We start from the raw sequence: 12,500 nt of genomic DNA, 5'->3' as shown, positions 1-12,500 counted from the left end.
GGATAAGGTTAAAGAAAGACACTTTCATTAGTAACACAAACACATTATCTTCTTTTTACTACACCATACACTGGTTCAGACAATCACTCAAGTATCCAACATTCACAGTATTCTGGCAAGGATCTACTTCTATTCATAGAGAAACACTGAAATATTCCGCGGTCACTTGCGATATGACGAAAAAATCAACTTCTCAGCTTCCCAAATACATAAGAACATGTAGTCTCAGAAAATAATAAACTTACGAAACATAAGATCTTTTACGTAGCCCTTTGGCGTCCTCTTCGGAAGAGTTGCTGGACCCGTGAGGCCGAGAAAGGGACATCATGGACTGTGCCTCTTTCATGCCACACTCACTCACGAAGACATCAGACTCCGATTCCGTACGCTCAGCTAGGGAGGAGATGGGCTCGGGCGTGAGGAGAACGGAGACAGAGCTGCTTCCAGAGGAGGTGGATGGCCTGACCGGCGGCGGGGCGGAGGAGCTTACGGACCGAATTCTGCCGTCAGAGTCACTGCCCACATCTTCGGCGAACTGAACAGTGGAGAGTCTTTTGGGACGTGACTGCCTCTCTCCGACAGACGATGAAGATGGCGCGGATATTGTACGAGGCTGGCCGTGACGTCCTCTGCTTAGGGGAGAGCGAGAACGCAAACCCGTTGGAAGGATCTTCCGTCGGAATCCCTCTATGGAGGCCACGTCCCACACTGAGCGAGTTTTGTATAGGTTCTTGTAATTGTCGTCGCTCGATGTGAGGGAATTGAGGTCCATCATGGACTTACTTTCCGATGGGTAGTCGCGCGGCATCGTGGCGGCAGAAGCAGTGACAGTGACGGAAGAGTTGTTTGAAGTGACTAAAGTTGTGCAGGTGTTGGTGGTGAAGGTGGTGGTAATCGTTGTGCTGGTGTTGGTGATGGGATAATGGGGCGTGTGCTCGTGTGCTACAATGCTACTACGGGCTAATAAAAAGGATTTTATCTTTCTCTTGAGTTTCATTCACAGAAACTCTAAGTTCCTGTACCAGCACGTTGTGGCGACTCCCGCCCCTCACTCCCACTGTTGTCACAATGCTGTACCACAAGTCTGTTTCATTTTCTTTTCCTCTATTCACACTAATAAAACTTTCATTTTGCTATTTTTTTTTTTTTTTTGATTGTGAAGAATATGTTTCCTTAGAACTGGTAAACCAAAGTCACTCAAAGATCAACTTACAAATAACGTCCACAAATACGCCAAACAAACTCAGACCTTGCAAGGCCTTTGACCGTCAGACAAGGCAGTCTGGGCCTTTCCTTCCTCGAGCCTTCTTGCGGGAAGGCCAGCGAAGGCTGCCTCTTATTCTTCTAGCAGATCTGCCGTCACGGGGAGCGACGAGAGTCTGCTATAGTAGCATCTGTTTAAAGGAAATTATGGAAAAATAACGAAAGTCACACTCTTCTCTTCACTACATTTATCGCATTACGATTATATCGGTAAGCTACCAACCACTACCATCTTGCCTGGTTCATCGCACCTATTCAATATATTTTTTTTTTTCATGTAAGAGGAGCTCCGGACAGGGGCAACATGAAGGCAAAAAAAAAAAAAAAAAAAAAAAAAAAAAAAAAAAAAAAAAAAAAAAAAAAAAAAAAACACTGAAGGTACCAGTCCCTAAAAGAAGGCAGTGCAAAAGAATGTCTAAAATTACGAGGGTAGCAATGAAAATATGCTAAGAAATGAGACTAAGTAACGCCACCTTCCCCTCCCAAGTATATCAGCAAAGCTTATCTCCGGCTGTTGCATCACATCCACCACTGAGACCTGTGTAACATGTTATTGTGCCACACACAGCACCTACTCGCAGTATTGTTCGTTGTATGACCATCTTGATGGCGACGACGTAAAAAAGGAAATCATTATCCTGTCTTGTACACATAGTGGGCAAGTGGTAAGGATCAATACGAAAAAAGTTTTGTTAAGGATATGTTAGATGACCTGATCACCCCGCCCTTCAGGAATGGTAGATGGTGCTCCGGATGCAACAACTAACTTGTCTAGACTGACATTTTTTTTTTCCTTCATTCGCCTTAATGTTGATCAACAGTCAGTTTGCTGCTCTTACAGTCCGCGGCAGACCTCTCTAAGCGTTTCCAGTCATGTGGAGTTGCGAGGCGTCAGATAGCGAATAGGACTTGTGGTTAGACGTTCTAAAAAAACGATCATGCGTTCCCACCCCCAAGCCACGAGCAGCGACTTGATATGATTACTTTAATACTAATACTTTGCCACTACCCACACGGCCACCAGTCATCACACGCACGCTGGAAGATCGTTTGCCTATCAGCACTCGTTATGCCTTGAAATTAATATCGCACAGCGGCCACCTGATGCAAAATTAAACCGTGTGTGTGTGTGTGTGTGTGTGTGTGTGTGTGTGTGTGTGTGTGTGTGTGTGTGTGTGTGTGTGTGTGTGTGTGTGTGTGTGTGTGTGTGAGTGCTTGTGTTTTGTACACAAGGAGAGCACAAGATCCTCCTGAATACCACCAAAGAAATATAAGCTAAATCTTCCGCTGCGTTATATAACTTCTCAAGTGCAACAGAGGGTTTGTCATGCAGGTGTGCTAGTGTGGCTCTGTTACGCGACGAGAAAATGATGTACAAGGAGGAGCATGAAGACTGATCTACACGACAGAGAGAACAAGAGCGGGAGAAATATCTGAAATAATTTTGTCTGATCTGCTACTGAATCTGAGACTGAAAGCAATTTCATTCGAGGCCAAACTATTTCCTCGCTGAATCCTTAAACAACACACATTCTCTCTCTCTCTCTCTCTCTCTCTCTCTCTCTCTCTCTCTCTCTCTCTCTCTCTCTCTCTCTCTCTCTCTCTCATCATCGTGCTAGAAGACAATCACTGATCCCTCACTATACTTGAACGTATGTATGATCTTGAAGTAGTAGGTGGAAACTGAAGGTAACTGTAATACCAACGTTCGATGAAAGCAAGCACAAAGACATCGCGTGGACAAATAAGTCCTTCCTCACAATCTCCATTTGTCTCAGCCACAAACGTTTACCATCTATTGTCACTTCATTAATTTTTCTAAGTATGTTCATAATTTTCTTAGTGTTTCCTCTTCAGCAGTATCGTCTGTGTCCCAACTCTATAACACTTTTTTTTTCCTAATGCTGGGAGGAAAACTTCAGACTCAGCCCCGGGTGCGGAAATCCATTGCTGTGTTCAGAAAACGAAGACGACGGCCTCTTAATGAAAGCGTGGAGACACTTTTTAGATGATTAACAAGATGAACTCATTACCAGATACAGGGAAGGCGCACGGCCACGAGGGTCACCACACTGACAACTGTCTTGATAATGGCGACAGAAGGGGAGGAGGGAGGGAGGGAGGGAGAGGGAAGAAAGGGGGGAGGGAGGGAGGGAGAGGGAAAGATGGGGAGGGAGGGAGGAGGGGGAGGGGTGGAAGGAGTAACAAAAATGGAGGGAAGTCCAGGACGGAAGGAGGAAGAGCCTGGCGCCGCGCTACCTGCCCGCGCCACACATTGTTACAGACTACTGCCGCCCCGCCCAGCTCACCCCAGGCCAGGCCAGGCCGGATCTCACGTCCCACCGCCTTGAGTAGAGATCCTTGCCGTCAATCTTCCTCCGAATAACGACAGTTATGATTTTTTCTTTTTTTCATGACGATAGTGTTGTTGTTGTTGTTTTTGTTGTTGTTGTTGTTGTTGTTGTTGTTGCTGTTGTTGTTGTTGTTGTTGTTGATGTTGCTGTTATAAAAGTGGTATCATCGTCATCACCTATGTAACTATTGCCACTTAAGAGCTGGTGATAATAAAGAGATAATGAAGTCACAAAGTGTCACAGACTACTGGGAAGAGTTACGCAAAAGCCCACCGTCCCATGACAAAGATTATAAAACTGTTGACGTTATGCGAGTGTGATCAACTTGCGTCACGTTGTGGTGTCTACGCAATGCATCTGTGTGACTGGTATATGTCACATCATTACATCAAGGCTCGGTTGTTGCGCTGTTAGTGTTTGCAAAGGCAGTAGGCAGACATTTACGACAGTATTATAATGAAGCTCAAGCTGCCTCCTGACATTTGACGCGATGGAACAACGACGAAACATGAGCTTTTCTTCCTCTCTGTACTTCATAAAGCAAAGCCAGGACGCCAAGCAACTCCTCCTCTCCTGGCAACTCACGCACTGAGACCTACGCACGCTCCCTAAAAGACTCTGTTTCCTTCATCATCATCATCATCCTTGTGACATTTTCAGCAATAAATTTAAGCAATTTTGTAGTGATGCATACACCACTGCCAGGAGCGACATAGGAAGTAAAGAAAGAGGGTTCACCCTGCTGGGCCAAGCGTGTCCTGCGGTGCGTGTTGTTCCCAGATGACTGCCATTTTTTTCTTTTTTGTTTGGGAGTCACAGCGTGATAAACTATTGCCGCTGCTACATATATTATGGTCACGTGAGATGGAAACGTTTCGTTTTCTGGTCAGTGCTGAAACAAAAACAAAAAGGTGTCCACGGTCAAGGCCACACTATGATGGTTTCCTGGCCACTGCGGCCTTCGTGGTCCGTGGACCAGTGGCTTCTCCCTCACTGTCTGAGAACATTATTGTTTCCTCACAGAGAAACAATGTTCAAATGTTTCTTTCCACGGCAGTGCAGTGTATTTCTGTTCCTGATCCGAGTTTTCCGTTTTCTTGGCAACGGGAGAGTCTCCCGGAGGCTCGAAGAACACTGCCAGCACTACCTGTCCACTGCCACTGTGGCGCTACAAGCCAGACCCACGGTACGCTAGCCACACTGACACTGCCCGACACTACACAATGACGAGTAACAAAAGGTGCAGCATCTCCTCTTCCCCCCAGCGATATGACTCGCCTGCCCACCCACCCCCTGATAAGATAACATGTCGGGAAGGGTTTTAACAAGAACAGGCTTATAGGTGGGTTGGGGGGGAGGACAAATTTTCTTCTATGACGAGTGATGTATTGCAGGCAGAGGATGCAGGACAAAGCCAATAACCCTGCCATGGCCTGTACAGGGAGGCTGGTGGCATGACCTTGAGCATCTGCTGGTATCGGGAGATCGGGAGGTACGGCAGCGTGTCTGGGAGGGTGAGCTGGAGAGGGAAACTCTTCAGGGTGTGCCATACGAGAGTGGGAACTGACCCACCTGATCCCAGACGACCACCTTTGTTCAGCCAAACGTTACACTGTTGTCATTCTCACTCTTGATATACTGGTAACACTTCCTCTCCAGATGTCATATATTGTAAAGATGTATCTAACTCGCTTCAATCACCACATGTTATTTGCAGTAAGGAAAATTACTGCTCTTCTTAACAACAAACGATTTAACAGGTCATTTCACCGCGGTTCCATAGTAGAGTAGGTCTCCGTTTCAGGCCCTCATCATAATCCGCCTTGTTACCATATCAACCAACTACTCCATCGACTTTTCCTCCTCAGAGCGCGTGGTCTCCGATTCACGCTTACTTAGATTATTCAACCGCTACGTAGTTAGTGAAGAGAGAGAGAGAGAGAGAGAGAGAGAGAGAGAGAGAGAGAGAGAGAGAGAGAGAGAGAGAGAGAGAGAGAGAGAGAGAGAGAGAGAGAGAGAGAGAGAGAGAGAGAGAGAGAGAGAGAGAGAGAGAGAGAGAGAGAGCAAAAAGCCATCGAACGAAATATTCCTATTCATAGTTTGCATACGGTATTCTACATTTTTTTTCGAGGGCATTAAAATATAAATGTTAGGTTGGTAGCGAGGCTGCGGTGTAGACTGCCACGACGCATGGAGGTCATTGTCTTCTGGCTCCCCTCCAGCTATACAGCTCCGTCCTGCCTTGACCATAGTTAGGCAGATACACGGTCACTCTTATATTGGCGAGTTTTTCCTGCATCTTCATTGCATCAGCGAGAATACTGTAATAGATATATCCTGTATCCTGAGCGAGAAAGATACTATTCTCTTGTTCTTGTCTTTTCAACATTACATATAAGTACATACACACCACCACACCTCGCTATCCACTCCTTTCCACACAGAATGATCTAGTATAGTACACTTCGTCTTATAATATCATGCCAATTTGTTCATTTGTTCATTATGAAAACTGAGGGTCAGAAATCTAAACCTAGCGAGATTATTGCTTTTATAATGACAAAAAAAAAAAAGAAAAAAAAGGCTACATGATCTGATAGCTTGAATCTTGCAAAGAAAAACTGCAAGGTTTTGATAAAGGTCACTATTGATTAGGAAGTGGATGCAAACAGAGGGAAGATCAAAGCCGGCGTACTAACCTGAAACTTGGCTGTCAGTGGCGACTACACTCTCAACTTATTAATTAGTGCAATAGAGAAGTTAATTTTACATAAGATGAGAGGGTGAATGTTATCTTCCCTTTATCTCTCAGGAGGCGTAATGGGGGTCGTCAATCTGGGTCGCCGGACATAGGACATAATACAATGTTCAAGCTTGGTTGGTGAAGTTCTGGTAGTATATATGTTAAGGGCTATTTTCACTGGCCACAAATGATTACTCGGGTTCTCATGGGTGGGGTGTTCGTTTTCTTTTTATTGATGATGCAGAATCCACGCTAAACGATCGCTACAATCACAAAAAACATTTTTGAAAACTCCATTAATTTCCACTAGAGTCTGTTAAGTGCAGTCTAGATGAGACAGAAACATTTAACAATACGAGCCTAATAAACATGACGTAGTAAGCAAATGAAGAAATTGGTACCCGCTCGCATGCGCGAGCGTGCGAGCACACACACACACACACACACATACCCACACACACGTGTACAGTAATAACAAAAAATAAAAGTAAACGAGTTATGAATGAGCACGCTAGGGCCGCCTGAATGATTGGCACTGAAGGGAATGGGGCCTGGGCATGGCAGGATGAGGATCATTGGAGATTTGTGTGTTTTCCGGACGGAACAACCTCAATACAATGACATACTCGAGGATGGTAATATCAACACTAATTCCGCAACGCAGGCCAGTGGGTGGGCGGGAAGCACGCGGAACATTTCCCCTCACCTCCCTGGACCTCTGCCCCTATACGGTTATTTCCCTTACTAACCTATTCCGCTGGGACATTTTCTCCCATTCCTTATTTATTTCGCCACTGATCTAAACTAACAGCACGAATTGTAAGCAAATATGGTTTCCGCTATTATTCTCTTATTGCGTTATTATAAAACAGTTCTATTTTATAAATCTATGGGTAAATAAGGGCACTAAAATAATTTATACATAATACATATACGAGTGACGCTGATCTGACTGTGTGTGATATATATATATATATATATATATATATATATATATATATATATATATATATATATATATATATATATATATATATATATATATATATATATAATTTCCTGAGAGGATTTGTCAAGTGAGCAGACGGCAAAACAGTGATGGTGCGAGCAACATTTTCAAAGCCTGAACTGACGAGCACACAGATGACAGGAAGTTGCATGGACACCTGAGTCAAAGTTCCTCCACTTGCTGCTCGTCCTCGTGTCCTGCAGCAGGACGCTTTACTCTTAACCTGGTGTTCCCTCAGTGTTAGAAGATGCGTCTGCGCCACGTGAGTACCCCCATCAGTGACGTCACAATCACACACTGATACGGCGATGTACACACAACACACGTGTGAACACCTCACTCCATCGCCACTGTTGCTCGAAAGGAAGAAATATTTACGTATACTTACCTTCCTTGGGTCATGTGATTCTCCTTATCACTGCTGTCGCTGGGGTCATCGGCAACTAGCGGGATCGGGAGGAGGGAATTACTGCTATAGTTTGGTGCCCGCCCTTCATTCATTTCGCCTTGTGGACTTCCCTCGGATAATTTCACACTTTGCCCAGTGTCATGTAACACACTGTTGTATTGTGACGCTGCAGAAAACTCACATGTGACATCCGCTGGCACAGTGGTGGCAGTGGGTAGTGCATGGTCGTCATCGTGGTGAGCGTTGGGGGGCCCGACGATCAGATTCCACTGACGGGAACTCTGAGGTAATTCCATCCTGTCAATGATTATCCTGGCAGGGCTGCTCGTGCTTCTCTTTGCTATTTCTTTTTCCCTCATTTTGGAGCTGAAATATGCATTTCCTGACACAGACAAGGCTCTATTCAATGTTTCGTTTTTCATCTGACACGCAGTAATCATGATTGGATGTTTTTCTACAATATCACAGAACAGTGTCACGGCACGAACTTTCAATGATTGAAATGTTTCGCTTGTCCCGTCCGTAACGCAGCCAAGGGAAGTGTGTGTGGCAGCGGTGACACAACACCTCGAAGCAACGCGCGTCGGTCAGCCAGTCAGGGGCAGATTGAACTGGCCAGTGGGCACCTTCAAACGGCTCGCACTGTTGCTTAATTTCACTGAAAATGAGAATTTGGAAACTGTTCTGAAGCCTCAAAGGAGGTGAGATTCGACCTTTACTTTATCACTAATGTTCGCTAATCCAAGGCCTACACAAGGAGGGAAGACACACCTCCGAAATACTGTCTGACTGTTCCACTTGAACTATCGCAGCGACCAGCACAGAGAGACTAAACACAGGAAGAGCTCGTGTCCCGCGGTGACCGAGCAGACACACACACACACACACACACACACAGGTAAGTGGGAATCCCTTATCTTATCTGGGTATGATGGGAAGTGTCCTCACGATCTCCTTCCTGAGAGTCGCTTGCTTACTCTTCACAGCGCCGATGAGGGGACACATCGGCCACCCGTCCACCCTGCCTCCCCCCTCCGACCTTATAAGCCTGAAAGCCCAACGGGGCACACACACACACACACACACACACACACACAGGAGAGAGGAGAGAGAGGAGAGGAGAGAGAGAGAGAGAGGGAGAGAGAGAGAGAGGAGAGAGAGAGAGAGAGAGAGAGAGAGAGAGAGAGAGAGAGAGAGAGAGAGAGAGAGAGAGAGAGAGAGAGAGAGAGAGAATTAATGTTATCAGCTTCAGGTCAATGAGGGACAAATGGCGAAACCGAGTGCTCCGCTAAGTTTACAAAAAAGGACCGACCTGTGTTAGAAATACAGGGTGGGTGAGGTAAAGCAGAGAATGAAGCTGAAATTGAGAACGGAAATCCAAGAAAGATTAGGAAACATTTCTCAAGCGAGGGTGTCACGCGCATCCAACGGAAACTGTCTTGGGGGACTGGGGAACGTAAATACAGAGTGACCCTTACGAGGGCAGTTTTTAACCGTTTTTCTTTATACATAGATTAGATGATAAGTCTCTCTCTCTCTCTCTCTCTCTCTCTCTCCTTGCCACACACACACACACACACACACACACGTATCTACACGTATACACGAGTATATCTGAACGCATTAAGCACCAGTCAAGTTGTCCGTTCTTTTTCACGTGTAATGAAAACATTTTCTGTCAATACGAAGGACATACTGCTCTATTCTGACTTTAGCGGAAAAGGACGCGTAATTCGTATACTATCTTCATTTAAAATATACTGTCATCTTAACTAAAATTGTGTACATACATATAGAGCGATAAGTATAAGGAATTCCAGCTATTATTACACACACACACACACACACACACACACACACACACACACACACACACACACACACACACACACACACACACACACACACGAGGAGGGACTCACCTGTTTGTTTTAGAGAAAGATGTGGTTTTCAGTTTCATTGGTCTGAAGTTGGGTGACGTGTGCAGGGCTGGAGATACGCCTGGGGCGATGAAGGTGTCATGCCGCGGTAGGGGACGGGGCACGATCCGCTGTTCCGTTTGGGGTGTACTGGGGGCAGACTTTGCCGCCCCGGGCCTGGGAAAGGAAAGACGACGGGTGAGATGGGGATGGAGGAACATGCTCGTAAGACTAACAATAGGAGGAAACTGATATTGATCCTTGTAATTCAATATCAATTTTCTTTTTCAGTTCATCTAAGAAAAAGTAATAAATGGATGTATTCAAACTATATTTTTTTCTTCCGACGAAAAAAAAAAAAATAAATTTTCCTGGGATTACATTTCCTGCCAATGTATTATTTAGTTTCTTACTGTAGTACAAAGGAAATAACGAAACTCGTAAATTCCAGAGCCTTATGACATCATACGCACGCAGACACACACGCAACAAGAAGGAAAGAATAAACTGTAAAAGAGAACTTTACTACTACTACTACTACTATTACTGCTACTACTACTACTACTACTTCTATTACTACTATAGAAGTTTCCAATCCTTGTCCCATTTAGTCTCCTACTGCAGTACACAGGAAATAGGGAAACACGTAACCTGGAGAGTCTTATGACATCTACATACACACGTACACACATACGTAAGAAGAAAGAAAAAAAAAAGCAATAGAGAATGTCCTTTACAACAACAACAACAACAACAACAACAACAACAACTCCTCCTCCTCCTACTACCACTACAACTACTCATACCCACATGTTTTTTTTTTTTTCGCCTCGTACCAGCCATCGTGCATTCAGGCAAAATCTTTCTAAATTAAAAGCACAAACACTTTTCCTAATGACGTAAGATCCCCATCGCCATCATAAGGTGAATTTTCTCCTCTCCCCTCCCCCCACCACTCCAAACTCGCTGAACGCCAAAGGGGTTATGGAAGATTATAAAGGTCATCAAATTTCATGTAGGCAAGAAACTAACCTAAAATATCAAACCCTGGGAAAAAAATAATACAAAACAAAATATAGTAATAATTAAGGAAACAGGACAGTGGTTTATTACTTGTCGGTAGGAGTTCGAAGTCTCTCTCTCTCTCTCTCTCTCTCTCTCTCTCTCTCTCTCTCTCTCTCTCTCTCTCTCTCTCTCTCTCTCTCTCTCGTGTGTGTGTTTGTGTGTGTGTGTGTGTGTGACGCGGGAGGAGGTGGGAAGGAGGGAAAAGGTCAAGGCCATTTATTAGTCTTCGTGACCTACGCCATTTTTCTTACGAATGGGGAGGGGAAGGGAGAGAGGAGACGGACATTTCACCGCATCGTCGTTCGGGGTCAAGCTATCATCATTATCACAATTCTCCTCATCACTCCCATCACACAGCACGAATTTTTTATCATGGGTCGCTTTGCCGGTCGCAATTCACTTTCCTGTTCCCGCTGTCACTCGAGTCCACCTGCCAGCTGACGGCAACGCACCAGACAGATGGTCAATAACGCGTTGCCTTTGCGTCTACCTGTACCTGTCCCCCCTTTAACCAATCTACCTCACCTGGAGTTACGTTCAGGTGAATCAATAAGTACCATGATTATTTTCCTATGGAGAACCATTGAAGGGGACAAGTAGGAATATGGTAGAGGATTAGGAAATACGAAAGTGTGAGGTAGAGAAGGTAAGGTAAGTCATGGGAGAGGCACTGGTGGTTGGATTTTGGTTTTTAATGTATTGGGGAGAACAGACGGGACAGAAAAAAATAAATAAATAAAAAAAGCCGGCTCTTGATGTTCCTGAGAAAAAGAGGCAACTAGAAGATCCGAGAGAGGCCAATTGAGTTTCCCTCGACACTCCTCTCTTGAAACAAAATGCTTTCCTACACCCTGTAAATGCTACCGAAGACCTTGAGAGAGAGAGAGAGAGAGAGAGAGAGAGAGAGAGAGAGAGAGAGAGAGAGAGAGAGAGAGAGAGAGAGAGAGAGAGAGAGAGAGAGAGAGAGAGAGAGAGAGAGAGAGAGAGAGAGAGAGAGAGCACGCCCGAGCGAGTGCGGATGGAAGGGGTGACTATTGTATAATAGTGACTATCGTATAATATTTGGTATCTGCAAGTTTCTCTCTCTCTCTCTCTCTCTCTCTCTCTCTCTCTCTCTCTCTCTCTCTCTCTCTCTCTCTGCCCCATCTCTAGGTTTGTGCGTTTGATCCATCTTTATTCTATTTCCCAAAGCTCTCCATAACTCATCGTCTTTCCTTTTCCCTCCCTCCCTCCACTCCCTCCTCTCCGCTCCCACCTTAGTGTCACTGACCTCAAGATGCTAGACATTGTCATTCCTGTGTGAATAATGGACGTGAGAGAGTCTACGGAGTCATGCACACACTGGCACACCTTCGTCACGTTGGTGTGCAGTGTTAGGAAACCTCAGCAATGTGCAGGACCTGCTCTAACAAATTAAACGCAGTTGATGCTTCAGAAATATTAAAGTGCAGCTGCGTCAATTAACTTCTGATGAAGGTTCAGAAATACTTCTCCAGAAGCAGTGTCATCGCGAAGTTTCCCGACAGTGAGCATTTTTAGTCTCAGTGGTTCACAAATTCACAGTTGTAGGGCAGTGCAGTCGCCACACTTATTTCAAAGCCTTCTAGCAGAGGACGGGGTCAGCGTTGTAATAACAACTTTCACATACACTCTTGTATGGCTGGAAGATATCTAACATGTTTAACTGATCAGTCGTCTATTCCCTGCCTTTTACAGAAAAATTATCACCACTAAGAAG

The 12,500-nt window shown here is 45.0% G+C and overlaps 1 protein-coding gene across 12 annotated transcripts in view; it reads right to left on the bottom strand.

Moving 5' to 3' along the window:
* LOC135101608 (uncharacterized) overlaps positions 1 to 12,500 on the bottom strand; it is a 285,511-nt gene that overhangs the window by 26,062 nt on the left and 246,949 nt on the right. For 5 of the 12 annotated variants that reach the window (XM_064005798.1, XM_064005799.1, XM_064005801.1 and 2 more), the window contains one exon: positions 9,701 to 9,874. In XM_064005798.1, coding sequence (XP_063861868.1) covers positions 9,701 to 9,874 — 174 coding nt within the window. The other 7 variants (XM_064005804.1, XM_064005805.1, XM_064005793.1 and 4 more) reach the window with 7 other exon arrangements.

The sequence above is a fragment of the Scylla paramamosain genome, chromosome 6 (genome assembly GCF_035594125.1).
Source record: "Scylla paramamosain isolate STU-SP2022 chromosome 6, ASM3559412v1, whole genome shotgun sequence".
Classification (NCBI taxonomy): domain Eukaryota; kingdom Metazoa; phylum Arthropoda; class Malacostraca; order Decapoda; family Portunidae; genus Scylla; species Scylla paramamosain.
This window is presented reverse-complemented; position numbering and strand designations above follow the sequence as displayed.